The sequence below is a fragment of the Choristoneura fumiferana genome, chromosome 18 (assembly GCF_025370935.1).
Source record: "Choristoneura fumiferana chromosome 18, NRCan_CFum_1, whole genome shotgun sequence".
Classification (NCBI taxonomy): Eukaryota; Metazoa; Arthropoda; class Insecta; order Lepidoptera; family Tortricidae; genus Choristoneura; species Choristoneura fumiferana.
Window position 1 is genome coordinate 8,511,856 of NC_133489.1, and position 27,689 is coordinate 8,539,544.

Consider the following 27,689-nt stretch of genomic DNA (forward strand, 5'->3'; position numbering starts at 1 on the left):
TTTTGTAGTCTGTTCAATTTTTTGTTATAATTTTTTTTGAATAATATAGGTTTCATCGTAGTATTTCCGGCTACAATAACGGCTAATCTAGGGCCAGTAAAAAGTTCGGTAACTTCTTAGACTTAAACTATCTCAATTTTAAAAATCTATCTACGAAAAAAAAATACCCTTAAAAACGCGTTTTGTACCCATATAACATTAATAATGGCCATTTTTAACCCCCGAGGCAATAAGAGGAGTGTAATAAGTTTGACGCCAAAGTATATCTGTCCGTCTGTGGCATCGCAGCTCTTAAACGGATGGACCAATTTTGATTGGGGTATTTTTAACTTGAAAGCGAGTTTCTTTGTGGTGAGTTTTAGCCACATTTCATTAAAATCGTTTCAGCTGTTTTTGAGTGTTTTACTTTTTAAAGTTGGTTAGGTCATCACTCTTAGCCTTAGGAGGTAAGTATTTACTTGTATATTGCAAAGCGTTTATCATAATTATTAAGAATGGACCTAGCTATTTTAACCGACTTGAAAAAAAACGGCCAAGAGGGTGTCGGACACGCCCAAGATAGGGTTCCGTAGCCATTACGAAAAAAAATTTTAATATTATGTGCGTTATAACACAATTAAAACACTTACTACAGTCTTAAAATCTATTACCAGAAAAAGAGCGTATCTTCACGCCACTTACGTCCTTTTGCTGAGAAGCGCAGTTTTTCGGCAATAACTCAAAAACGGTAAATCCGATCATGTTGAAACTAATTTTCGTTGAAAGTATTTATTAAGCGTTACCTTTCCATATTTTTTACATTTTTTTTTTTTGGACAAACGGTTTACAAGATAGAGGGGACACAATTTTTGCTACTTTGGGAGCGATTATTTGCGGAAATCTTCACTTAATCAAAAAAGTTTTTGAGAAACCTTACTCTTTTCAAAAGAGCTGACGAACTATGTGCCACACGTTGATGCGAGTTAAATTTTTTTTTTTCAATTTTTTGTTACGTGTAATTGAACTACAAAAATAAATAGCGGCTTTGACAAGATATCTGTACTCCAAATTTCATTGATATACATCATGTAGTTTTCGAGTAAAATGCTTGTGACATACACGGACACAGGGACACAGGGACGGACAGACAGACAGACGGACTTGACGAAACTATAAGGGTTCCGTTTTTGCCATTTTGGCTCCGGAACCCTGAAAAGAAGGAGGTTATCAATTCGGCAGAAATTTTTTGTTTGTTACCTCAGAACTCCTGTCATTTATGAACCGATTCCAACATTTTTTTTTCGTTTGTCTAGGAATGCTTTCAATTAGGTCCCATAAGCACCAAATCAGGATCTGATGATTGGATTCCAAGGAAATTGAGGGAACTCCTCAGATATTGTAGGGACACCTATAGTCATTTCGATATATTTAGTAGTAACTCCTGCATTTTCTCTTGAAAATCATCACTTGGTGAAGTGGAACTGGTGATGAAGACCACATTTGGCCAACGGACTTTCTACCAGTCTGAAGTCGGTGCCTCAGCACGAGCCAGCAGAAGTGATTGAAGCCCAATATACGCGTATAGTATGTAGGTGAGGTAGACGACTATAAGGTCCACTCCTGTTGGCTCGTGCTGAGGTACCGACTTCAGACTGGTAGAAAGTTATTTTCATGGTTTTTTATACTTAGTCGGTTACATTTTTAGTAATAAAATTTTTGTAACTTATTTACCATTAGGTACTTTACCAAATAACTTATGTAGTTACCATTAGGTACATTTGTAAGTAATGAATACATAAGCACGTAGAGATAGAGATAGAGTGAATAATAAAAGACAATTTGTTATAAAAATGTTTTATATCACATCGGTAAAGTATTATCACAAAACTGTAGTCCTTAAAAAGGCCAGGAGTTCCCCGTAGACAGACCGAACATACCGTTTCTGAAAAAAGAAAATTAATTAGGTAAACATTAAAAACAGCTTTTTACCTCTAAGTAAGAACCCAAGTGGCTCGTGGCTCGTGCTGAGGCAGCGACTTTAGACTGCTAGAAAATTATTTTCATGGTTTTTTGTAGTCGGTTCTATTTTTTGTTATAATTTTTTTTTTGTTGTACATTATTACCCGAATAGAATATTGTCCATTATAAACAAGGAGTAAAATTAAAATACACAATGCCTGAATGTCGTTAAATCAAGGCCAAAACTTAACTTATGTATGCCTAAAACAAATGATGTCGGGTATGACACATTTTCAATTGGTCATATTTCTGAGTGTACGTAATTACTTACGTACTTATAATTTTGTATTGTCCATTTTCCATTTGCAACGAATGATAGTAAATCACTCTTTACCTATACGTTAGGTATCTGAATTGTTTGTAACTAGTTAACACGGGCTAAGCACGCTCATCGAGCTGATAATTTTTATTAAATTTTTATTTATTTAATAAAAATGAATAAGTTAGCTATAGTCAACACTTCTTCATCATTAGCATTACTATCGATAAATTATAGATTTAGATTATTATGTTTGATTGATGATACTCTACGTGCATATTACTGGATTTAGGACTTATTTTAGCATCAATCCATTTATAAAATAAAATCGTCATGTACATAACCATATTCAAATTATATTTAACAAATAAATAAATATCATGGGACACAAAGCTTGTAGGTACAGTCACCAGCACCAATATCTGACACAACAAGCGTGCATAAATATCTGATACAACTCTATTTCTATGGCCGGTAGGACGTGTCAGATATTTTTACACGCTCCGCTGTGGCAGATATTAATGCAGGTGACCGTACTATTGATACTAGGCAACGGATAAACATAGTTATATAGATAAATACCTACTTAAATACATATTTATTAAACATCCAAGATCCGAGAACAAACACAACGAACAATAACCTGAACACTGTTTTACTATCAGATACTTATTCGTAGGTACATTACAATAGAGCACGGAAAATGTCTAAACCTGTAATTTAAAATTAAAATGTTAGCTAAAGGAATTTACCCCCTTTGTTAAAAAGAGCTTGTCAAACGTTGTATTAACTTACTAATCATTTTTGTTTTTATTATCTGTTAGTTTGCTGTTTGTCTTTGTGAACAAACAGCCACGTTAGCAAAAAAATCCCTTTCAGAATATTCGTTTACAGTCATTGAATTTGACACTCACCCTCGCTTGTTAAGATTGCTGTTACCCATCTGCAGATTCGCACTGTCATCGTTCATCCACCATTATCTCTCATATTTCGTTTTCTAGAATTTTTTTACCGTACAACGGCAAAACCTACTAGACACTGGCAAAATTGCCCTCCACTGCATTGATTGTTTACGGCTTTATTCCAATTGCCGCATTGGCGACCAACCATATGGTTGGTGCGGACCGATGAAGCGAACAGTTCGTAGGACCGGCTGTGGGAGCAGGTGCTGATCCAACAACCAGGTTGTGGGTTGTTTCCACCGTTCGGATAGAAGTCAGCGTTGCCAATAGCGCTATGGATACCTAGGAGACCACCATCAGTATGTATGCACTCTACATATACACCAGCGTTGGCGTTCAGAGCGTTGCCATTGCCACTCCATAGGGGACAGGCGGGATCCAAACCTGAGTCACAAAAAACATTAAGAATAATTGTTTGGCGTAAATTATTTAGTAGTTATATGATTATTAAGTTTAACTGCAACTGCTGCTGATTGAATAAAATTACTAGATTGCCTTAACGACTAGAGGAAATATATGCAACCAATAAAGAAATATTTTAAAGGTTTTTCACTTGCGTAATTATCGAAGATATTAGCTTACCAGTGACTCTCACGGGGCGGCCACCTGCAGTGCGACCAGCGCTGCCAACAATGTGAGCTCCTAAACTGAAACCGACCAAGTGTACGTTGTTCCAGTTTCCTCCAGCCGTGTTGATGAGCCTAACCAAGAAGTTTCCAAGAAACTGGCCAACACCAGGCACGCCGTTGGTAGCAGTGGCGTTATTGGAATTAGCGAGGGCACGCCAGTCTACAACAATGACGTTTGCGTCTACCACTGCTAAGAAAGCTGAGGTGATAAGAGGGTTGATGCCACTGTTTCCGTTGCTGTTCCAACCGTGAACAACGACTTTTAATTGACGGTTAGCGTTGTAATTGGAATTCCATATGGTGTTAGCATTGCCGTGAACAATTATTTTGCCGGGATTTTGTCTGAAAGAGACGAATTGTAGTAGGTATAATAATATCAATACATTTTTGGTAAAAAAAAAATACAAGCTATTCAGCGGACAGTATTTTTTGTCGACCTACTTGCATTTTTATTCAAACTAGATATGTCTGTACCAAATTGTAATTTGATCAGTAAAAGTAAATAAGTACCTACTTAGATTTAATTAAACTTGCAAGATTTGCAACGAAATGAACAAACATTGCAAGTTAAATTAGAGTTTTTAATGAAATTTATGTACTCGTTACTACTTAAGGGTTTTGTCCTATTTGGAATACTTATACTAGAAATTAATTAGTGATTTTTGTTTTAAATGTCTTCTTAAGCACCTGGTAAACAGCCAGTACTGGTTATTGGCACCATTTCTTGAGTTCAAAAGTGCTTCATCAACAGGTTCTTGGAGATCTACCAGATGAGGCACGCCGTCGCCATCAGGCATCCAAATGTAGCGGCTTTCTCCTTCGACATAGTCGCTGTTATCCCCTGGTACAAGAGGAATTGCACTTCCAGCGCTCACTTAAACAAATAATTAGATCTCTGTCACTCTATTGCTCTTCTGTTTCAAAGCAAAATGTTAAGATTTCAAGAATACATTTCATTGTTAATACTGACATGCGACGAGGGCAGCCAACGCCAACAACAGTTTCATGGTGATTCCGATTGGTAACTTCTGATTTATGGTCACCACTTTTTATTCCAATTTCATCACATATTAATGATAAAGAGATTAGATATGTCATATTAAGCACATTTTTGAATTGATCATTGTAATTACAATATTTTTTGGACTAATAGTTGCCACGTCACGTATATTGTTTTTTCAAAGGTCTACGAAAAGTGTTTACAACATATCACACGTAAGTCATAATCTTATCTTAGTAATGACAATGCTATATAGATACTTTCTAGATAAAGTACAATTTAATAACATATAAATCTATTTTTGATTGCTAAATTTTATGGGCCAATCACTATGTATTTTATGCAGTAACAATTAGCGGATATTTAGTTAGTTTTGCACTGGCAGTCAATAGTAACTAAATATCCACTACCTACTTCTGATTCTCTACAGGAAGAAAATAAGTAACAAGAAATCAAACAACTGTGAAAGTTCTATAATCTCCGTATTTCCTTAAACAGGATATTTTTATTTTACGCATAAATACTTTAACCCTGAGCGAACGGCTGGGCGAAGTTGGTGGCGAACGTGTAGATTCCAGATTCACTGAAAAATAAACGAAAGTTCTAAGAAATGCATTCAACACCACCCATCGTCATGGTATAAATATTTACTTTAAAGTACCTAGTCTTCACGGCCAGACCGCCGAAGGTAGCGTCTCTTTCTCCATTACAAGCCATCGCAATGGCATCTTCGTAGCTGTCGCAAGCAGTTCCAACGAACTGAGCACCGCCGGTACCCGCAGCGTTCAAAGACTCAGCATAGAAGACGTAGGAGTAGATGTGGCTGCAGGAAGAATCGGTTGCGCATCCGTTCTGGAAGGTTCCTCCGTTGGGGTAGAAGTCAATGTCACCCACGGGATAGTCGTAGCCAAGAATGCCGCTGGTGGTGTGCAAGACCTCAACGACGCCGGCGTCATCAGCGTTGAGTAAGTCAGGGTGGTGAGTCCAACCGTGGAAGGAGGGGTCCAAAGCTAAACAAAGGATTTAATGATTACATCTTTAGGAAAAAGAACTAGGAAAACTAATTTGCTCTAAGATAATGCTTCGCATTACTGTAAATATGCCAAACGTTTACATACAAATAAAACTATTTTCTTGAAAAAGACAAATGACTATGTAACATGCATTTCGAAAAGAAAACATGGGATAAGTTGGTATAATATACTAAGTCAATAAATAATATAACATAAACACATATTTACCAATAACATGGGGCACATTCCCATTAATGTGTCTAGCAACAAGACCAGCAATGTGTCCTCCGAGACCGACACCGACAATGCGGACCAAGCTGGGGTTATATCCGAAGTTAACGATGAGGACATTGATGATCTCGGCAATCATTTCTCCAGCTTGAGGAGCATTGGCCAGACCAATGGAGTAAAGGAAAGAACCTCGGCTCCAGTCCACGGCAATCACGTTAACATCCTCATTGTTTAGGTGAGCTGTAATTAAATATTGATAAAGTTGAAAATTACGGTATTAACTATGGCAGGTTTTTTTTTATAATTATGGCAGAAGAAAGCTCAAGCAATTTTACAAAAATCACAATACAAACAATTAAATTACACGCGTTAAAAGTATTTTGATAAGAATCACAGACCAATGTCCTTTTAAAAAAAAATGTAATGGGTGGAAACGAAACGAACTCTATTTCCAAACTTATGTTAAAAAAATACTGCTCTCGATTCTTAAAAACACAAACCGGTGTTAAAGAGGTCTGTATAGGTACTGTAAGAATTTTGCTGTCTGTAGATCTCAGGCTAGTAGTACCCTTGCTATTTATATACATCTACTCGTACGTCAAATACATAGTTTTGGAGACCTGGGATAAATAGGTATATTGGTCGGAGACAGCATACTTTAGATAGTAAACCCGAAATTTTCAGACAGCGCAACTCTTATAATCTTATACTATACTACCTACCTTATACTACACTACACTTATATTAGGATCATCCGAAGATGACATCAGTGTCCGTTGGCATGTATTGGCTTTAAGTCTCGTGGTGAGAACTCTATTTTTCACTTTGATTGCGAGAAAAAATTGCAATTTTTGTACAAAAAGATTTAATCAAAAAAATAAAAATATTTTTTTTTCTACATTTCGGCGGCAAAAGATTATCAATTAAGTCTTTTGCTCTTTGCTCGACATCATAATTTTCACTATCGCTTGATGACATTGTGAGAATAATCAATTCATTTTAATCGTTTACGATTTACGCTCTACAACAATTTCAAAATTTTCGCGGGAAGTAGTTTTTTCCAACCAGACACATATAATAAAATCGCATCGGCGAAATGGTCCATACACAAACTGGAAAAATAGAATGGCGCCACCTTCTATGCGGAAAAAGCATAGAACTAAGACCACGTAGACTAAGATAAGAACGTAAAATTGTCGTCTTGATAATGGTCCACACACAATCTTATTTTTTGCAAGTAGCCAGTAGTTTATCCTAAGCCACTCGAAGTAAATGAAAAACTTTTACTCCCTAGGGACTAAAGTACTCACTTTACTCCCGCCTCGTAAGGCTATATTGACCTACTTTTAGAGCATGAGAAGTGAAAAATAATTTAAAGTACATACCAGGAACAACGAAAGCGTTGAAGTTTCCACTGACAGACTCTCCATTGCTGTGGATAGTGATAATGGTACGACGAGAGGGCAAGAAGAATGACTGCAAGATTGAGTCCACTGAAGGAAAGATCGGCTGACTTATAGTCGGGTTTGTCCTGAAACGATAATTTAAGAAAATTTTGTAATGACATCGGTACCTAATTGTATTGGTACTTTTGACGTTACTTGGTTACTATATTACTGATGGTCATTTATAATGACTACCGCGGTTCCCTGTTCCATGGATCATGCAAGATCGACGACGGAAGTATATTTGACTTATAGTAGTATCGAAAAAACTAAATTGTACAATTTAAATTTTATTTAATTATACTGACCTGGTGTATAAGTGGAACTCGCAATCGGTAGGTGACAATCCGAATCCGGATACTTAAAAAGAAAAAAAAAACAATGTCAAGTAATGAAAAGTTATTATTGAATTAAATTGGACAAATAATGGCCTATAGCTGAGTAAGGCTCACAAGCTTTTGAACCGCAGCTTTGTCTTAGATGTTACAAAAAAAAGACGAATACCTCCATAAACTAAAACCAACGAGTATCACGTGTTGTGACGTGGTAGTGCAGTACCTACCTATTTAGGTAATTGGGTTCAGTTTATGGATATACCTATTCGTCTATTTTAAAAAACACACAAGAAACTGCGATTATAATTTATCTGAATATAGGTATTTTATAGGTATTCTCTAACACTTTCTCGTCTGTGAAATGTTATAAAAGTACCTAAGAATTCTTTTAATCAAGATACTATTAGATACTCATTTCCAACTCAAACACAACATTTATTGACATAAAAAACACACTACATCACAAAAAAGACACAGTAAAAACATAAATAGAAGAAGAGAGAAAAATCAGAGACGTTGTGCTGTAGTGTGATGCCAAAAGGACTCAGCTCAGAATGTGCCGTAGCCCTGTAACCACCTCATGGCTGCAGCGCTGGTTTTCAGCTGAACCCCGGTGAGTGTGGACCCACGTAACCCAACGCGTAATTATTGAAAGAAAAGAAAAAAAAATATTATAAAAAAAATATCTACATAAATAAAAATTATAAAATATCTATAAACATATATATGCGTGAAAATTTGTAAAAGATGATTTAAAATAAAATAACATAGGTGTGCAAGAAATTCACTAAGTAATAACAATAATAATAATGAAATAATAACAAGTAAAATAAAATTAGGGGCGCCTCAAGTAAGTTGGAACAACTCGGCTACCAACATCATGTCATAAGTAGATACTGGTTTAATGATAGTGATAATCATACCACCTTTTGAAATAAAACAACCATTAATGTCTTCAATAACATTAAATGTTAACATTACAAGTTAATTTCCTTTTAAGACACGCAATATGATGATAAGTTGCGATAAAAGGAATTAGCATTGAGGGATAGATAAAATTATTATAGATTAAAAACCACGGATATAATATATTGCCAAATATTGCCAAATGTGAATTCACAAAGGAACAAAAACCTTGAAACAATCTTTATAAAGGTAGAAAAAGTTAGTTGAAAATAATTTGTTACGCAAGCAACGAAAGTATTCTGATCAGAACGAGAGATTCTGATGTTTAGGTATAATGTTAGTCTACATTTTTAAATCCTTTTATACCCATCTTAGCTTGAAATTTAGGAAGTGCTTATTAGGTCAATAGAATATAATCAAATTTACAATGCAGATAATCTATTTACAGAAACATTGTTATTCCATCGTGCTATCTTCACGCTTCTTACAAGAAAAATATTGAAAATTGGGTCAATTTGGGTTAAGATTCAATTGTTTTATAATTGGCAATTAGTGATTTACTTCAAGACATTATAGGTAGATTCATTCACGATGACGCGTGCCGTAGTTCTTACTACAATGGCATTAATGGTTCATTATGACAAAATCACGCGTTTCCGTGAGTGGCACTAGGTATATTTTGGATTACGTATTTCTTATCTATCATATACATTATACCTAGTGCCATTCACGAAGACGCGTGATTTTGACAAAATTAGACATTAAGTGACATTGTAATAAGAACCACGGCCGGCACCCGTCATCGTGATTGACTCTACCTATAATTATAATATCACATCTCTCGTGATCCTACAGAGCGGTATTATGCATTTATTTACTGCATACGTAACGTAGGTAGGGTAGTCATCATTTTCATTACTCGCTCCTAACAGTGTCTATGCAGCTGTAGAATTGCAGGATGTGTTGTCTAAATAAATAATGGTTAGTTTAGTATAACGGCAGCAAAAGTTCAACTTGATTAATAAAATTTTCTATTTAGTTTCATTAAACTACACAACGAGTCGAGCTTAGCCTCCTTGCAATCACCATTCATGTTCTTACATAAATCGTCCAGACCTTAAAATGAAATGAAATTTTAAAATTCTGTAGGGTCATCTGTAGTCACCTTATATATATTTTTTACCTTTATGAATCTATTTTCATCCTTTTTAAAAGAGGATAATAAAACTTAAGAGTAAATAGGAATCTAGCCAAGATATAGTTGGACGTTTTTTGACTGATGTCGGTATTTATGAAGAAAAAAATGTAAGATTGAAATTCATTCGTATTATATAAGATATAGGTATTATTTAAATAGATTGCAATGTATATTGTTCGCGTAGCCATCGCCTATTTTATTTATATTTGCTGCGTTTTATTGGCATTATGATAAAACGGTTTTTTTTTTATTAATTTAGGGAAAAGTGACTGATTGATCTTGTGAGGCGCAGCATTATTTTTCCACTGATAACATTGCTAATCCTAAAATACTACAAATCACAATCCTTAACTCCTTGCTAATTTATTAGTTGCCCCGCCACGTTATCTACTGCGTATAAACTGTGACGTAGAAAATTGAAATTTAGCAGTTGGCGGCCAAGCGAAAGGTTTGCCTTGAGGTGCACTTTCGACAGCGACGATCGAATCACCAAGAAATCATTTTTATAATCCAAAATATTTTTATGAATATCATAATAAACCATTTTCAATTGTTACTTTCGGGTTGCACCTAAGAATAATAATAAATAGTACTGTAAAGATGCTGAACCAGTTGTTCCTACCTGCCGCAGCAGCACACAAAACCAAAGCGCACTTGGCCACGAACATTTTGTTAACCAACTGGAATGTATCTGTCACCAAACTACTGGTTTTAATGGAAAAATTATCTTAGATTACCCATTTACTTCTAAGAACACATAATCCAATTGATAATTTGGTGATTTAGGGCAATAAAAGCGGAAAAGAATCATTTAGTGTTTTCCCGGCTACTGGTCTTTGATAAAGATATTTCAAAGATATCTAATTAATTCATATGTATTTTATAGCTTTGACTAATTGTCATATTTAAGGTTGATGCTGAAGTGAGGGTCATTAGCGAGAAGCCTGACTGTCCCATCATGCGGCACTGGGTCCGAGCACATGTGCTTGTGCCAGGTGTCCCTGAGGGTGGCAGATTTTTAAATTAAAATTATAATTACTAACATAGTTTTAAGTGGAAAATGTATTAACGCTTATATGGACTCTGTCTGCAATAAACTGATTTTATTTATTTATTTTTATTTATTTCTAGTACTGCATTTACGAAATTTGCTTACGTAAGTAATATCGCATAATTGGCTATATCGTTGATAAAATTGATCGATTGATTTCGATTAGGTAATTATCACAAAATTCGGTGAAGTAATTGCAAGTTACAAGAGCCTATTGGCACTCTTTGAGTGGACACGATGCCGAGGAACGTTTTTTTGCTCCTTGCTTGTATCATTGGATTGAGCGCGGGTATGTCTATGATAAACATTTTACTTAAAAACTTTCAAAGTAATTGCGATGTTTGTATGACAGCGGTTGAAATAATAGTCTCATCATCATCATTTTAGCCGTAGGACGTCCACTGTTGGACCTAGGCCTCCCTATATACTTCCAGTTACTTCGGTTGGAAGCGGCCTGCATCCACCGTGAACCGCGGCTTTAACCAGACGGGCTACTACGAAACTCGCAAATCGAAGTTCGTATCCCACCGTTCCTTTCACTCGTGTATTAAATGACATAAGCGTCAGCGGGACGGCAACATACAAAGTTTGAGTTTTGCACTTCGTGGTATAGGGCCAGATCATCCGTCCATCTCGTTGATGGGCGTTCTACGCTGCGCTGGCCGATCCGCCGTCTTCATTCGAGAACTTTAACTTATCGTCTAAATTAGTTATAGTTTAAACTTAGTTCACAGTAACATATTTGGTCTCCTCTTGATTAGCGTTAGATAGATAAATAGGTGTATCACTTTACAGCTCTGCCGTCGAATCCAATTTTAAGGAAGCTTGATGACCTACGTTTCCAACATGTGAAGGACTCGGCAGGAAACTACCACCTCGTTGACATGTGGATGACCCTAAATGACATCTCGGAGGTCGCTCGTTACAACCCTACTTCATCCAATGTCTACCATCTCTTCACTAGGTTTGTTTTCAAATAATACCACATATTCCATGGATACAGTCACTGACTTCGTAACAAAAAAAAAACACATTTTATGGAACCGTAATCCTACCCTTTTTCCTAATTTTACAAATGAGAAAGTTTACGTAGATGTTTGGATGCTTATTGCAGTAAAATTTTAACCGATTTAAATAAAATTTGGTATGGCAATAGAAGGCCAATACGATGGTTTTTATCCTGGAAAATTGTACTGTACAGTTCCCGCGGGCCAAGCCGCGTGTAACAGCTAGTTATTACTATAATACTAGTAAGCACTATAATAATTTGTAAAGAAAGTTGAATTGATACAAATTGCCATTAGTGTAGGAAATAAAGGTAGTGGACCCCAACAGTAATTCATCTGCCAGAAAAATCTTTACAGTATGATAAAGTATTGACACTTTAAATAAAAAGTATTGTATAGATTTCCAAAGAATAATAATAATAGGATTTAAGTAAATACCTAAAGTCTTAAATCGTTAATATCTTTTTACGGAAAAATGCTTCGTTCAAACTTTCGGCACCGGACATATTCATGTAACGTATTGCAACAATATATGAAATATAAAAAAAAATAACCCAGCAGAAATACCAATATTAATAAAATATTATGTTATGGCGTGTCTTGAACCGGAAAATTGCTCCGTCTATTTTTTTCACTAGAATGCCATTTTATTGTCGTTTTATACCTACTACTTTTTACTCGCTGTGGAATATTTCTCTATCGATTTTATTTATTGATTTAAGTTCGCAATGTTCTTTCCATTCAACTATATAAAAAAAATCAGAAAAATAATGAGCGTATTAAAAACTAAACATATCGGGAGCAGTGTGAAGGGAGCGGGGTGTAGGTACAAGCGGGTTTTTTTTGGATATTTTGGATTTAAGTGTATACGTGACTACTTAGTATATATTTAAGAAGAAATCAGGCTGAGAAACTTTCCACTCTCAGTTTTTAATAGTTCTAAAATACATAAATTTGGGTATGCATTTTTTATTGATTTTCATACCCCCAAATTACATTCTAAGAACATATAAGAAGAAAAAAAACCGGCCAAGAGCATGTCGGACACGCCCAAAATAGGGTTCCGTAGCCATTACGAAAAAAAAGTAATATTTTTCTAAGGATATTTTAAACCTTAGGCTGCTATTTACTCTTAAACTACTAGCAATTCTCAAGCAAACTTAGCTGTTATAGTTTTCCTTGAATGTTTGATATACTTACTACCATTCTGATTTTTTTTCAAATTTTCTACCCACCGGTTTTAGATTTTAGAGGGGGGGGGGACGGGGGGACGCACGATTTTAATGAAAATTTGTACTTTAAAGTTGAATATTTTGCAAATAAATCACTGAATCTGAAAACTCGTTCTTGCAACCCCCTAATGATTTTAAAAGACCTATCCAACGATACCCCACACTACAAGGTTGGATGAGAAAAAAAAAACACTCCCAATTTACGTCTATGGGAGGTACACTAAAAAAAATATCTTTTTTGAAGTTTTTATTGTACCATTTTGTCGGCATAGTTTACATACATATTCGTGCAAAATTACAGCTTTCTAGCATTAATAGTCCCTGAGCAAAGCCGCGGACGGACAGACAGATAGACAGACATGGCGAAACTATAAGGGTTCCGTTTTTGCCATTTTGGCACTAAAAATGACAGAGCAATTTTCCAATGAAAATGAGCGTCAAGAAAGGAATTATCATAACAAAAATATTCTCATGTTTGACAAAAGTTTTAGATTTTTTCCAGTACTTATCACATACTGATACAAATGACTTATTTGGTAAAATAATTTTGGACAGACGAATTACTCGGTTTCATATATAAACAGATTTGTATTTTTACGTATAAATGCCTAACTTAGGAGTGTTTTTTTTTTGGATATTTATGTTAGTTTCAGCTTATACTATATAATAACCAAGCAAAATTTCACTGACTGAGAAATTAATGCATGGGTCTCCATACAACAACTTGCTTCATTTCCTACATTACATGTCTAACATTTCTGGTAAAGTGGTAAGTTTTGAGCAATATTGCTTGATTCTGACAATTAACAATCACATTCTTCCTAATAATTAGAAAATGTTGATATAAACTTATTTTGATTCAGATAAGTATTAGATAGCTGTATAATCGTTATCATCTCGGCGTATTGAAATTACAATGATAAGAATAGAATAGCATTTCAATCATGAGAGATATTTATAGATAAGTAATAGAAGAAAACTTCACGAAAAGATTCTATTTAGTTCTTTCGATAGATGCGTGCAGCAACAATAAATTAGGTATCTTATAGCTATCATAATTAATCTAAAATTTCCGGCTTACATTCACTGATAAATCCTTCTTGGTTCCTGGTGCTATCACACTTTTTAATACTTTAAGATTAATTGTAAGTCTACATGGATATGTAGCGTTATTATCAATTACCTATTAGGCAATATTTTGTTTACTGCATACTAAGTAACTCTGGGCGCGGCAAACTCAATTTTCTACAGGACTCTTCATGAAATCGTCTTATCTATCTATGATAGAGGATTAGGCTCAGTATAGTAATTATTAACAGTAGTAAAATCTATGGCTGGTTACTAGATTTTGAGGGAGACTAAAAATAGATTGGCTCTCTAACCCGTGGGGAATTCGAAAAATTGAAAAATTGCCTTTCAGTTACTCTCGTTACACTTTAATCTATACAGATATATATTAACCAAGTCGTAACTTTTACAAACCTGATTTAAGGGTTCGAATGCATGCCGCACGGGTGACCCTTATTTCGCATAACATTAATTGTCCTAATATGAATTCGCATGACAGACTTGGCATAACATAATTGTGCATAACAGCAAACTTGCATAATTATAAAGAAGCATAACACTTATTTAGCATAATAATGAATATGTACGCATAATTGAAATATGCATAACATTATTAACTACAACTTTAACTGTTATAAAATGAATTCGCATAATGTTACCAAGCGAGTGAATTAGCTTGGACAGGGTAAACCCGACACAGTTAGGTTTGCTTCAGAAGCCTAAGGCCTTCGATGTTAGGTATTTTTTTATAATAGCCCAATAATAGATATTTTCACATAGTCGTTCACTAATACAATAATCATTTTATGTTTATACTGTTTATTACTTATGCAAAGAAATGTTATGCTAATTAAATTTAAGCCAACTTATCGTTATGCCAATCCACAATCGTATTTATATTATGCGTATTCAGTTATGCGAATTAATGTTATGCGAATCAATACTTATGTAAAATAACGTTATACCAATTTAAATTAGGACAACTAATTTATGCGAATTAATACAGACCCATCCCGCACACGTTCTCTACCTCATTAAACGATCAAATACAAGTTCGAAATCAATTAAAAACTCAATTTCGTCTTTCCCAGGAATAACCCGACGACCAGTCAGCCGCTGCTGATAAACAACCCTGGGCTTTTGGAGCTGACCGAGTTCAGCAACTCCAGGAGGACCATCGTGTTGCTTCACGGATGGAGAGATGGCGGTGTTGCTTCCGCTTTTGTTACTGTGCTCGTACCAGGTAAGGAAAGCATCAACCAAAGACCTAGCTTGAGGTCCCGGGTTCGATTAGGGTAGATGAAAAATACATGTTTGTTCTCGGGTCTTGAATGTTTAATAAGTATTAAACTGTGTGTATCTATCTATTTAAGTATTCGTTGCTTAGTATCCATAACAATAAGCTTTGCTTATATACTTTGGGACTAGGTCAATTGGTGTTAAGTGTTCCGTGATATTTATTTTATTTTTTATTTAAAGCATTGATGTCACTACTGACATAGTACTATCAGGACCAATTATAGGGACCCGAAGAGAGAGGCAACCGTCGAGTAAGGTATGTCTTGGATGCAACAGCTAGTTTCCCAATCTTTGCCATACTTGACATTACTGACGTCAGATATAAAATGTAAGCAATTCAGGATTAAATTATAACCTAGTTTTTTAAAGTCCTCATCCTCACGTCGTACGGCTCTCGACTAATGGACGGCCATATGTTCAAAATTCAAATATCAAAAAAAAAGTTGCGCGGTTTTTTCTTTTCTTTTATTGATTATGAAGTGACGCTTTAAAAGCATGCATATTAATTAGCCAACGGTTTAAAAATTGACAACTATTTTGAAACTATTTAGACTATGCATAATAAAATGAATTAATCCTTAATATAATTGAATAGATTCTAATTCGTAATGTTTTTTTTATATATTTTTGCACAGTTGTCATTTTGAGGTTATTTCCACGCCTAAATATCCTCCGTTCACAAACACCGTGTTGGCTGTTTGGGGTTTCCAACGTAAGTTGAAAACAAATTACTTTAATCCCAAGAGAATAAAGGAGTCCCGATAACAATACAAGTAACATTTTAAGAGCAGGAGAAGTGAAAAGATTATTTAAGATGACTTGTTTCTGAAGTACATTTCTAAGTATCAAAAAGAAACTAAATTAATGAAAACAATTTTCATTTATCTTCTAGCCTTCCTTGCCGCTGAAAACGTAAATGTCATCGTCGTGGACTGGAGTGAGGGTTCTAGCGGGCTTTATTCTGCGGCTCTGGAAAACACCGTCAGCTCAGGGCAAGCTGTGGCTCAGTTTATAAACTGGCTGAATGAAGCTTCGTTCTCGAGTCCTGTGCAGTACCATATTGTGGGCCACGGGTTAGGAGGACACAAGGCTGGTATTGTTGCGAGACACGTTGAAGGAAGCATCACTTATGTGACTGGTAAGTATATAGTTTTTGAAAATACACGGTTCACATCCTTTCCTACTTATTACTTCAATTGAGAAAGTTTGTGATTTTTTTGGATATTAGTTAGGTACTCAGTTACGCAATAACTGTTAAATGGAGTTAGACGAGACTTCGCGTCTAAATATACAAAAAGTGATATTTTTTTTTATAGTACCTACCAAACCAAACCTTTATAGTAGGGATGTTTTTCTAATGTAAAAAAAATCTTGATGTAAGTAGAAAATGCTTAAAAGGAAAACTATCATAGCCTAGTATAGTCGATCAAAACTTAATCTTAAATCAAATGCTATATATTATTACGGAACCCTATTTACACTGCGCGTAGTGCGACACGCACTTGGCTAGTTCTTCGTGATAGCTGAACGCATAACCAACAAAACACATTTATTGATTGTGATATACTCAAACTTAAGATTAAAATAGCTATACCTACAGTAACTAGACATGCATATCTATTAATGGATGTTTATTTGTAACTTGCAGGTTTGGATCCGTCTTTGGTCGGTTGGATAAACCACAGCGATCGCTTCCAACCCACCGACGCTGCCTACACCGAAGTGATTCACACCAACTGTGGAGTCAACGGTTACCTGTCCGACCTGGCTGATGTAGACTTCTACCCCAATGGCGGAGAATCTATGCCAGGCTGCGACTCTCATGCCTGTGACCACGAACGGGCTGTACATTACTTCGGAGAGTCCATCACAACTGGTGGTTTTACTGGCAGGCAGTGTATCAACTATATGGCGGCTATACTTGGAACTTGCAACATCATGCCTCTACGACTTGAAATGGGCGGCCTCAGACCAAAGATGGGGTAAATTTTGATTCAGGGTTTCCTAATTTTTTTTTCGGTTCAGTATTATACTTGGTAAATAATAGTTCAGTACTTAAACGTTCGGCGGTACGATATAACGATTATCTATGTATGTAGATTGATTTTAATCCGCAGGTAGGTAGACTCAGATAATCTTGATTTTTTTTAGGGAAATAGCACTAATATTTAACGATATACATACTAATAGTTTATTGTTCATCTTTCCAGTTTCTTCGGTGTATATCTGCTGGAAACCAACGCAGCACCGCCATTTTCGAGAGGATAAACTGCTTGGACTCAAATTATAATTACACAGAAAAAAGTAGAATAAATTAAAAAAGGAATATCGTAAAAATATTTATTATTAAATCTTAAACTTATTAATAGTTTTATTTTAAGCAATAATAAATAGAAAACTCGCTAGTAAATTCAGTTCGGAAGCCTTTAGAAAACTCCTTAGGTGCAGCAAGCTATCTAGAAATGCTGTTTTGTACTTAATAGTTAATTAGGAATTATTTTATACTAAGCACACAATTGGCAGTGAAATGATCCACCAAATATGCTCAGCGTTCTGTCAAGAATACATGTTTGGTAATCTTATCACAGTTGATTAGGATGTTTCAAATTTTTCGGAGCCCTCCTCTGTACATTTTCTACGGGGTTACTAACTTCTGGTTTTAGGGTGGTAGTTTGGGCCTTGATGGGCCTGGACGCATTCAGCTTATTGGGCAAGTCGAGGATGCTGCTAAGGAACGCGACGCCCTGCTCAGCAGTCTGGTAGACGCCTAATAAAAATCCTTCTGCGTCAAAGCCTCCAGTTTCTTCAGGAGTTTCTTCGGTGTTTTCTTCTGTTTCCCTGGAAGAAAATACTTTTTGTTTATGTTTGAACAGCGAAGTCAAGTCTTATGTCGTATACAAACATAATCAAACGTCATTAGGGCCTAAATGCTTTTTTAGAATTTGAACTTTGAATGTTATCGTCATTGTCATGTGAGCATATTTGATAAATTTAACAAGATTATTTACTCTTCAGTCTCTGCAGGAGTCTCTTCCATCTCCATCCCGCCAGCTTTAGACTTGAAGCATCCAATAGGGAACTCCATCTGAGTCTCTTTCAGGACTCGAAGTTCTAGCTCTAGGCAACCGCGAAGGCCGTCAGCTGTCGGAGCCAAGTCATTGAAGGTTGCACAGGTTTGGGCAAAGGACCCGAACATCTCAAGGCAGATTGGTGGTGGATTGTTACCTGGGACAAATAACCATATTTAAAATTATAGAAATAACCATAATGTCCCGTTGTATGTCTGTTTGTAGGTAAATCTTGCAAGTTAAATTGCACCAGCTTCCAGTAGTCGGATTGACTTGAATTTTGGCATACGTCAGTAAATTACGTGACTATACAATAATCTGGTAGTGGCATCCTGGTAGTCCGGCCAGGATCGTCTCCGCAGGATGGAACTCTTCAACGGTTAATGGCATCGACTTGAAATTTGGTATGCAAATGTGGTTTGGATGATAATGCAAGTAAAGTTGATAAAAAGTACAACCAGCAAAGAAAAGCTTGTATAAAATGACGTTTTTACAAAAAGCTTATTTGTGCCTACTTAATTATTATTGTTGTGTCTTGTGTAGTGAATAAATGTATTTTCTTTCTTTATTTCAGTTAGATATTACAAAATATCGTCCACGCATTTTAAAAAAAAACCTCATGATACTAACGGCATCCAGCGATATTTCGCCTGTCTATAGCCTTCATTGTTTCACTGGCGTGCGATAAACAAACTATTCACAGACAAAGTCGCAGGCAACAGCTAATTACATTTAAATAGCTTTTTTTTTCTTGTAAATAAAGTTATGACTTAAGTACCTACTTGTGTACATACTGTCCATTTTTTTAATACTTTGTTAACAGTCTATATACTATAAGCAACCATAAGTTAGATAAATTACCTTTTATGTGGGAGCTGTGGATCAGGTTTTTGCCATATGAGACGTTGACGGAGAACCCTTCATCAGGAGACAGGTACTTCATGTGAACACATCCTTAAATTAAAAAAGAAAGGGAATTAAATTTCAAAGTAAAAACAGCCACGCGAAAGTTATAGTTTATGGGAGCTTTATAATTTAAGGGTAGTAGAGCTTTTATTTAACTTGCCTAGTTCTAGTAGTTTGTTTTGACCCACTTATAGTGGTCGGATTGACTTTAAATTTGGTATACATATGTAAGTTGGATCGCAACGCAAGTACAGTTAACAAAAGTACAGTCAGCATAAAAAGTTTCTATTTTTTTTCTAAGAAACTTAGCTTTTTTAAAAAATATGGCTGTGTCCATCGGAGGACAATTTTGCCAATGTCTAGACAATGGCAGATTTGGCGTACTACGGTAAAAAAATCTAGAAAACGAAATTTGAAAGGTAATGAACGATAACTATAATAACTTAAAACTCTAAGGGCCTGTTTCACCATCTGTCGACTAACTTTAAGTGTCAGATAAAAGTAATGCCGTCTTTGTTTATTCGGACAAAACAAACAGAGACGGCATCACTGATATCCGTCACTTAAAGTTAGTCAACAAAGTGGTGAAACAGGCCCTAAAACAAAACGTATTAGTTGTTTAGTTTAATACCTGGTCCTCCTAAGTCAATCAAAGTGACGTTGAAGTCGACGCAGCACACACAGGCCGGGCCTTTGCACATGCAGTTGCGATTCGTTTGCTCTTGGCGCAGCTCCGGCATATCGAACACCTTCTTCGCGACATCAGCGTTGATGAAGTCTGTAATTCATAAGAAAATATTTTTAGTATCTATTGCTGAACTATTACTTAGTACTTTTTTGATAATAACTGGACACGTTTCGGCATTTGTAAGTAGCCTTAACATGGAGTACTCTAGTTTTTTTTAACAAAAATTACGTGCATTATCCAACTTGTCCTTATATAGGACAGGAGAGGCGAACCGTTTTAGTTTTAGTGCCATCATTTTTGCTATGGTAGAGTCATTTTTACGATGATTCATGTCATAGTATGTAAACCTTCGTACACTCCGGGGATTTCACCGAATGGTATATAGTTCTGGTACATAGTATTTTTGACACCCTGTCCTACTAATATTATGTGTTCTGTCGCTTACGTCAATATTCAAGACGTGGTTGCACACAGAAGCGCAGTGCATTTTCGACCATAAGGCGGCAGTATTTAAATATCTGTGTGTAGCCGCAGGCTTGCGACGCTTAAAGCATTCCTATGCATCTAAGTTAAGGCTCTTAATACATATAATCAAATCAAGCACTGCTAAAATAAACCTATGTTTAGGTATTTCTAACGCGAGTTAAGCCGTGAGTCAAATCCAGTCACTTCATAGAAGCTATTTGCATTGCAGGTATTTCAGGCATCACACAGAAATTGCTCGAGTTAAGTAATTAAACGTACAAAAATAAAGCCACCAATAAAGTACCTACATAATTCATTGTTTACTGGTATCCACGACATTTTTTCCATACACGAGGCCTTGGTTCGCCATCCCTGACATAGGACCTGCAGGGCGCTTAGGTAATGTAGACAGACTGGTTCATGATAAGAATCTATATCAGACTAATTTCAATGAATTTCACTTCAATAGAGCGTAGAGAATGACTTGGGTATTGATAATTCAATAAATATTCTAGTTACGTAGAGATAATTGTCAATTTTGCGTTGACAGTAGTTTCAATAGTCCAAAATTACGTGCAGAGTGGTTACTTTCATTTCACATATGCAATTTCTACTTTCACTCGGTCGGTTTTCGTTTCAAGTCATGACTCTGTTATGGCTATGAATTGAGATTAGAATAAAGAAAGTTCGGACCATTGTTTTTTGTGCGTTGTTATGTTGATATTAGTTACGCAGTAATTGTGTAACGTTTGTAATGGTTATGTTGAATATTTTACGTAGGTACATGCATTTTAGACGGGTGTGACTTTATAACGTACAAGACATATGAATAAAAAAATTGTGAGTAGGTACACGCGTGCCTATGTTAATGTTTGTTATTCCATCACGCTAAAATAAATATTTTAGTAAATATGAGTTCACAGTAATTTTAAAGGTAAATCGTAAAAAGCATAAACTCAACCCGAGCAATTGACGTGATAAGAGAGACATCAGACTTTGCAAATAAAGGCTTTCTGATATCAAATAAGTCAATTTTTATTTTTGATCAACCTGTTTGATATTTCTTGTATGTTTTGTGTAAATAAATACTATCACGAGTCTAACAAACTCACTTTTTTAATCTTATTTTGTCTAATATGTATATAATCAAAAATACTTAAGTTACGAACTTTAAAAAAGTTAATTTGGGAAAATTAAGGATCTAATTTTATTGCGCATAATAAATTATTTACATTCTTTATTATCTTTTGAACAGTAGGAGTTGTATCACTAGTGTTCCTTAAAGTTAACGGAACTCAAAAATAAAACTCATATAAAAACAAATATATCTGTAGTTAGATTGAGTGACATAGAGAAGATGGACAAGTAAAATAGATGTGCCGTAACGAATTGATAGAAAACAGAGAAAATTGAAACGAAACTGGAACTAACATTTTCAATTCAGTTAGGTCATTTAAAAAAAAACAAGCTTTTTCCTTAGTTAAAAAGATTTAACAAAAACATAAACTACAGGAAGAATTAACATAGTTGCAGATTTACAGAGGTTGTAACATTAATGTACATACAGAAGAAAGAGATATCTGAGACGTAACATAAATGAAATAAACACGGCATTTTTACTATTTTATTTCTTTCTACATAGCTACAACAATTGCAATCAACTCATTCAATAAAACAATGTAAAAAAACTCAAGTACAACGGACTTATGATAAGATTTGCAACATGCAATAAAAAAGAAAGCTATCAGACCGCAAAAAAGCAATACTACAAACTCTACTTGTCTATGTGCATACCCAATCTCACTTCACGCTTTCTCATTAAGTATGTACTTAATTCATCGTATCGATTCTATTGACGAGCCCCCTACGCTGGGTACATACTTAACTTACTAATCAAACAAAGTACTCACCTAAAATGGTCGCGCCGCGGGCCGCAACCACAACTGCTAACAGCGTAAGAACTACTTTGACCGACATATTATTTAATTCCAATTTAAATGAATACTAATTTTTCTAAATGCTTTCGCGAAGTAGGCACGCTACTTGAGCTGCGGTAGGACCCGGAGAGGCGAACGTCGCCGTCGCTCGGCGGACACTGCTTTCCTCCGATCTCGCTCCAGCCCGTTTCACCTCACAATAGAAGGTGAAATTTAAATAAAGCATAAAGCAATATATAATGATATGCACCGGTGAGATGCATCGAGAAAGCGGGCGGGTTATAGTAACTTGTTTACTTAAATGTTTGGTTGGCTCTCGGGTATTTTTGGAGCTTGCGTAATATGCCGATTACGCTTACTATTATTTCTCGAGAGTTCAGTCACCGATTAATAAAATCGTAACATAGCAGCTTTTTCACTTTTAAAGTACACATGATTAATGAGTCTTATGTAAAGTGACATGTACATAATTTGGAAGAGTAATTTTCCGTTTTTTCGTCTAAAACTTTCTGACTGTAAGTGACCATTTGCCAATGTACTTTCACTGTTTAGGATAAAGAAGAAGACAATTTTATCCCAATATGTAACTTGATAAATATTAACGTACATAGATTTTTTTAAGCTGTTGAGGGCTCTTAAAATTTCAAAATAAAAGACAAATAATTTATTAAATGAGTTGAAGTTTTTTTTTCAGTAATTCATGGTCTAATTATTTGTTAAGAGTAATAAACACTTAATTGCATTAAATTATCGAAGAGAAAAGCTGATAGTCAAGGTTCTAGCTTTGTTCCCTAGCTGCATTCCCATATGCGGCCAAGTGCAATACGGCACACTGCCCCACATCGAGGTCAATGCCCTAGCACTGGCCATACGTGCCCCGTGTTGTACACTAGAATGCTATGTTGCTAACTTCATGCATTTATCTAGAATTTAAATGCAGTAACATTGTTTATTTACAATATTCTGACCACGGTTTGCTCCTTATCCCACATGATAAAAATATGTAAATATTTTATAGCCTCGTAAGTCCTCGTGTACTTCACAAAGTACAAATCAATTGTAAGAATAACTGCCGAATGTACTTGGTAGAGTACAAATTTTTCAATGAAATATGAACTTTAAATGTATTTTAGTAATTTTCAAAATCACAAAACTTAGAATTATCGCCTCGGTCTGTAGAACTATGTATGATAAAAAAAGTCAGGACTTACGAGGATAGATATCACAATTTTCATTCATAATTTACGATTTTATTTGCATGCCTGAAGTCTCTAATAATCTCTAAGTCTCTAATAGCCCTTTTGAACCTCAAAATATATACTAAATTTTCTGTTTCTAGCTCCATTTTTTTTATTGCTTGTGTGTTATCTGATTCAGTTAGTCTAAAATCCTGTTTATTTGTTACCCCGTGGTTTTTTTTCCAAAAATCCCTTCTTAGTGGATCTTTATGAGCCTTAAGAAATTTGTTTCGGTGTAAGAGAATAATCGTCAAACTGTTGATTGGATTTTTTTGAGACTACGATATACTATCGGTAGCCACTATGGCAAGTGGCGAAGAAGCAAAATTTTCGTAAGGCGAGCTGAAGAGAGAGTGGGAAGCGTGAGTTAGATATGCCTTCAGGTTCAGGTGCATTATATCTTCGAAGTTAGTGTAATGTGTGTGTATGTGTGTATGTGCGTGCGTGCGTGTGTGCGTGCGTGCGTGCGTGGGTGCGTGCGTGCGTGCGTGCGTGCATGTGCGTGTGCATATGTGTGTGTGTTTTATTAATAATATTGTATCTGTTACTCTAAGTGTGTTAAGGCTTATTCTATTCTATTCTAACACAAGCATTGCTATTCTTGTCTTTAATGACGTCATATAAAAAATTTAATGAACCCGGTGGGAATCGAGTCGTTACGACACATCGCCACTGCCGGCTAGCCATTACTTTTAGCACGAAATTAAAGAAGAAAATGAAACGAAACGAAATTAGAGTAAATAAACAAACATTAGTCGGATAAAACCAAAAGTACAAAACAAACAAAATTCACTTCTTTTCAACACCTAAGAATTACATAGTCATCGTGAATTATTACCCAGCTCATGTTGACTCTTACAACAATTTCACTTCTGTGTCAATGGTGGAATTGGTAAAATAAACAAAAACACGCTAGCGCCCGATCCTGACTACTTTCTCCGTGTAGAAAGTGACCGTGTCATACAGCCGGCTCTGGGCGCTGCGCTTGCGTCCCCTAGTCATTATATCTTGACTTGGTCACTATTAGACATAAATTATTGCTGAAAATATTTATACATGTAGTAGGCATCTAAAAATTAGCAAAATGCGTACAATTACTTGAATAAAATTAAAAAATCATGGTAGAATAGAAACCTTATTTATCAAGTTAAACATTTTCAATCATATTGTTCAATTGCCTTTTTGCTTCAGTACCTAGGTACCTACAGAAACTTTGGTATTATTTTATTTACTGGTGTTTTCAGTGTTAATATAATAACAGACTTTTTACAACTAGTTAATGTTACAAAGCTTATTTTATTTCAATCTTGTACACTCAATCATAACCCTATACCATAAAAAAAACCGACCAAGAGCATGTAGGACACGCCCAAATTGGGTTCCGTAGCCATTACGAAAAAATTAAGTAATATTTTTCTAAGGATTTCGTATTTTATACGGAATCTTCCAAGTTTGGGTATATTTTATACCTTAGGCTGCTATTGTAGAGTAAACTACTAATAATTCTCAAGGAAACTTAGCCGTTATAGTTTTCCTTGTAAGTTTGATATATTTACTACCATCCTGAATTTTTTCAAATTGTTCCAACTACCGGTTTAGATTTTAGAGGGGGGGGGGGTACGCTCGATTTTAATGAAAATTTTCACTTTAAAGTTGAATATTTTGCAAAAAAATCAATGAATCGAAAAATTGTCTTAGCAAACCCCTAATGGTTTTAAAAGACCTATCCAACGATACCCCCCCACTATAGGGTTGGATGAGAAAAAAAATCACCCCCACTTTATCGTCTATAGAAGGTACCGTAAAAAATTTTTTTTAGTTTTTTATTGTACCATTTTGTCGGCATCGTTTACATATATATCCGTGCAAAATTACAGCTTTCTAGCATTGATAGTCCCTGAGCAAAGCCGCGGACGGACGGACAGACAGACAGACAGACATGGCGAAACTATATGGGTTCCGTATTTGTCATTTTGGCTCCTGAACCCTTAAAAGTTAGTAAAAATTATAAAGCAAATAAAATTAGTTTCTTCGATTGGCCAATTAGCAACGAGAGTACTCGATATGTTTAATGCACATCCGAGATCAAAGCACTTTTATGGACCTTCTAGAAATTACCACAAACCTGTCAATACGGGTTAAAATACTTTGTAAGATAAACTGTAGGTACCTACATCTAAATGTATTTTTTTAATTACGTTTAATTTTTCAATCACCAGAAAACTAACCTGTTCCTATTTTAGGTAAATTGGCGTCATTCTGTAAGACAAAAGACATCCTCTTATTTTGCTACTGAAAACGTTAAATTGAGCGGGATGGCGCAATATAAAGTTCGAATTTTGAACTTCGTTATAATAAGGATCATGTTGGGAATGGAGTCGAAAGAGTTAATTCTGACAGCACAAGGCCGTAGTTAGGGGAAGCTAAATCCCAGCAGAGGGTAACAGGAAAGATGATATTGAATTATAGTCAGCCTGTATCTCACTCCTGGGCACAGATCTTCTCTCAGAATAAGAGGGCTTAGGCTGTAGTTTCTACGCGAGCACTTCACTCACACACTGTAGAACTTCACCAAAAAACCAACAATAAATTTCAAACGCAGTTTCGCACGTTAATTCTGGATATTCTGAAGTTCAAATATTAGAAAATAGCCGTTGCCCGTGACTCCGTCCGCGTAGAATTCGTTATTACTATCCCACAGGAACTATGCAATTTTCTGGGACAAAAACTATCCTATATCCTTTCCGGGACTCAAACTATTTGTATACCGAATTTTATCTAAATCGGTTCAGCGGTTCAGACGCGATGAAGTAACAAACAAACAAACAGACTTCCAAACTTTCGCATTTACAATATTAGTGGGTCCGTAATTTGGCGTGATATCGACATAATCCACATTTATCATTAGCTAGGTCTTTGAAATAAATTGCAGGTTTGTGAAAACAATTTTTCGACTCAAGTTACTAATTTCTGGTAGTGTCAAACGTGCACCCCCTAATGTATATGTTATTGTTTTTGATCATATCAAAAACTCATGGCAGTAGGCACATATTAAAGATGTTAAATGGTCTACTACCGCAACTATATAGGCTTTGCATGTTTATAAGTACCTCATTGTCGATGAAAGCTATAAACTGTAATAAAGTACGAAGCTTTATTACTTATGTCATGTAACATTTTATCCCTTATTTCATCCTCTTTCCTAACTCCTATTTCTAGTTGAGCTGAGTTGATATGTCAATCAATTACTCAGTCAACTTCTTTCTTTATGTAATCAAGCTGACAATTAATCATGGGCAATGTGACATTCAATTACAAACAATAAAAACTTACTGAATAATGAATGCAGCAGCATTTATGACAGAACGTCTTTTAAAAGTTGCTAGGAAAGTACGATATTTTTTTTGCAGGTATTGTTTTTATCGAGTTATTAGTTCCATGCTATAAAGTTTATATTGTAAATGTTTTGTTGTTTACATTTTAGGGTTCCGTACCTCTATGGCAGAAACGGAACACGTCTAGAGTCTAGAAATGCTTTTTTTTCGGTTGTGTGTCAAGACCCTTTCTTTCCTAAGGGATCGCGTGGACATTTAAACTGAAATAACAATGAAATACTCAAGTCTGCGATTCCTTGAAACTGTAAAAAAAACAAAATTCTACGTCAACGCAATCAAAAGATTTAGTCATTAAAAATTAATAATAAGTATTTGCAAATTTTCGTCGAATAAAAACCTATATAGGGTCCTTTCAGTTG

General features: G+C 35.4%; 4 protein-coding genes across 4 annotated transcripts; 1 reads left to right on the forward strand and 3 right to left on the reverse strand.

The window, feature by feature from the left end:
* Positions 1 to 1,875: 1,875 nt before the first annotated feature.
* Positions 1,876 to 5,216, reverse strand: LOC141437875 (pancreatic triacylglycerol lipase-like). The gene is made up of 6 exons (XM_074101431.1): positions 4,819 to 5,216; positions 4,536 to 4,722; positions 3,802 to 4,190; positions 3,297 to 3,603; positions 3,172 to 3,213; positions 1,876 to 1,921 (listed from the first exon to the last, which is right to left on the reverse strand). Exons 1-6 carry the CDS (start codon positions 4,853 to 4,855, stop codon positions 1,876 to 1,878), a joined length of 1,008 nt encoding a protein of 335 aa, XP_073957532.1. The 5' UTR covers positions 4,856 to 5,216.
* A 97-nt stretch (positions 5,217 to 5,313) lies between these two features.
* On the reverse strand, positions 5,314 to 10,701 carry LOC141437863 (pancreatic triacylglycerol lipase-like). Its single transcript, XM_074101413.1, has 6 exons — positions 10,599 to 10,701; positions 7,846 to 7,897; positions 7,478 to 7,623; positions 6,090 to 6,332; positions 5,510 to 5,858; positions 5,314 to 5,431 (listed from the first exon to the last, which is right to left on the reverse strand). The coding sequence occupies exons 1-6, from the start codon at positions 10,642 to 10,644 to the stop codon at positions 5,374 to 5,376; spliced, it is 894 nt and encodes a 297-aa protein (XP_073957514.1). The 5' UTR covers positions 10,645 to 10,701; the 3' UTR covers positions 5,314 to 5,373.
* Positions 10,702 to 11,212: 511 nt separating this feature from the next.
* On the forward strand, positions 11,213 to 17,995 carry LOC141437858 (phospholipase A1 member A-like). The gene is made up of 6 exons (XM_074101408.1): positions 11,213 to 11,316; positions 11,823 to 11,991; positions 15,426 to 15,577; positions 16,526 to 16,771; positions 17,282 to 17,615; positions 17,844 to 17,995. The coding sequence occupies exons 1-6, from the start codon at positions 11,265 to 11,267 to the stop codon at positions 17,899 to 17,901; spliced, it is 1,011 nt and encodes a 336-aa protein (XP_073957509.1). The 5' UTR covers positions 11,213 to 11,264; the 3' UTR covers positions 17,902 to 17,995.
* On the reverse strand, positions 17,960 to 22,896 carry LOC141437866 (uncharacterized). The gene is made up of 5 exons (XM_074101420.1): positions 22,671 to 22,896; positions 20,239 to 20,385; positions 19,563 to 19,655; positions 18,642 to 18,858; positions 17,960 to 18,471 (listed from the first exon to the last, which is right to left on the reverse strand). The coding sequence occupies exons 1-5, from the start codon at positions 22,735 to 22,737 to the stop codon at positions 18,216 to 18,218; spliced, it is 780 nt and encodes a 259-aa protein (XP_073957521.1). The 5' UTR covers positions 22,738 to 22,896; the 3' UTR covers positions 17,960 to 18,215.
* Between the last annotated feature and the right edge of the window lie 4,793 nt (positions 22,897 to 27,689).

Excerpts from the sequence above, each read along its gene's own strand:
- LOC141437858 (XM_074101408.1), top strand. The coding sequence starts at position 11,265 with ATGCCGAGGAACGTTTTTTTGCTCCTTGCTTGTATCATTGGATTGAGC. Across the intron at positions 11,317-11,822 it reads TATCATTGGATTGAGCGCGG|CTCTGCCGTCGAATCCAATT; the intron begins GTATGTCTATGA and ends ATCACTTTACAG. Across the intron at positions 16,772-17,281 it reads AAGCATCACTTATGTGACTG|GTTTGGATCCGTCTTTGGTC; the intron begins GTAAGTATATAG and ends TGTAACTTGCAG.
- LOC141437875 (XM_074101431.1), bottom strand. The coding sequence starts at position 4,855 with ATGAAACTGTTGTTGGCGTTGGCTGCCCTCGTCGCAT. Across the intron at positions 4,723-4,818 it reads GTTGGCTGCCCTCGTCGCAT|TGAGCGCTGGAAGTGCAATT; the intron begins GTCAGTATTAAC and ends TATTTGTTTAAG. Across the intron at positions 3,214-3,296 it reads AGTGGAGGGCAATTTTGCCA|TGCGAATCTGCAGATGGGTA; the intron begins GTGTCTAGTAGG and ends GAACGATGACAG.
- LOC141437866 (XM_074101420.1), bottom strand. The coding sequence starts at position 22,737 with ATGTCGGTCAAAGTAGTTCTTACGCTGTTAGCAGTTGTGGTTGCGGCC. Across the intron at positions 20,386-22,670 it reads CCGCGGCGCGACCATTTTAG|ACTTCATCAACGCTGATGTC; the intron begins GTGAGTACTTTG and ends TATGAATTACAG. Across the intron at positions 18,859-19,562 it reads CCACAGCTCCCACATAAAAG|GTAACAATCCACCACCAATC; the intron begins GTAATTTATCTA and ends TATTTGTCCCAG.
- LOC141437863 (XM_074101413.1), bottom strand. The coding sequence starts at position 10,644 with ATGTTCGTGGCCAAGTGCGCTTTGGTTTTGTGTGCTGCTGCGGCAG. Across the intron at positions 5,859-6,089 it reads GAATGTGCCCCATGTTATTG|CTTTGGACCCCTCCTTCCAC; the intron begins GTAAATATGTGT and ends TCCTTTGTTTAG. Across the intron at positions 5,432-5,509 it reads GGTCTGGCCGTGAAGACTAG|TGAATCTGGAATCTACACGT; the intron begins GTACTTTAAAGT and ends TTTATTTTTCAG.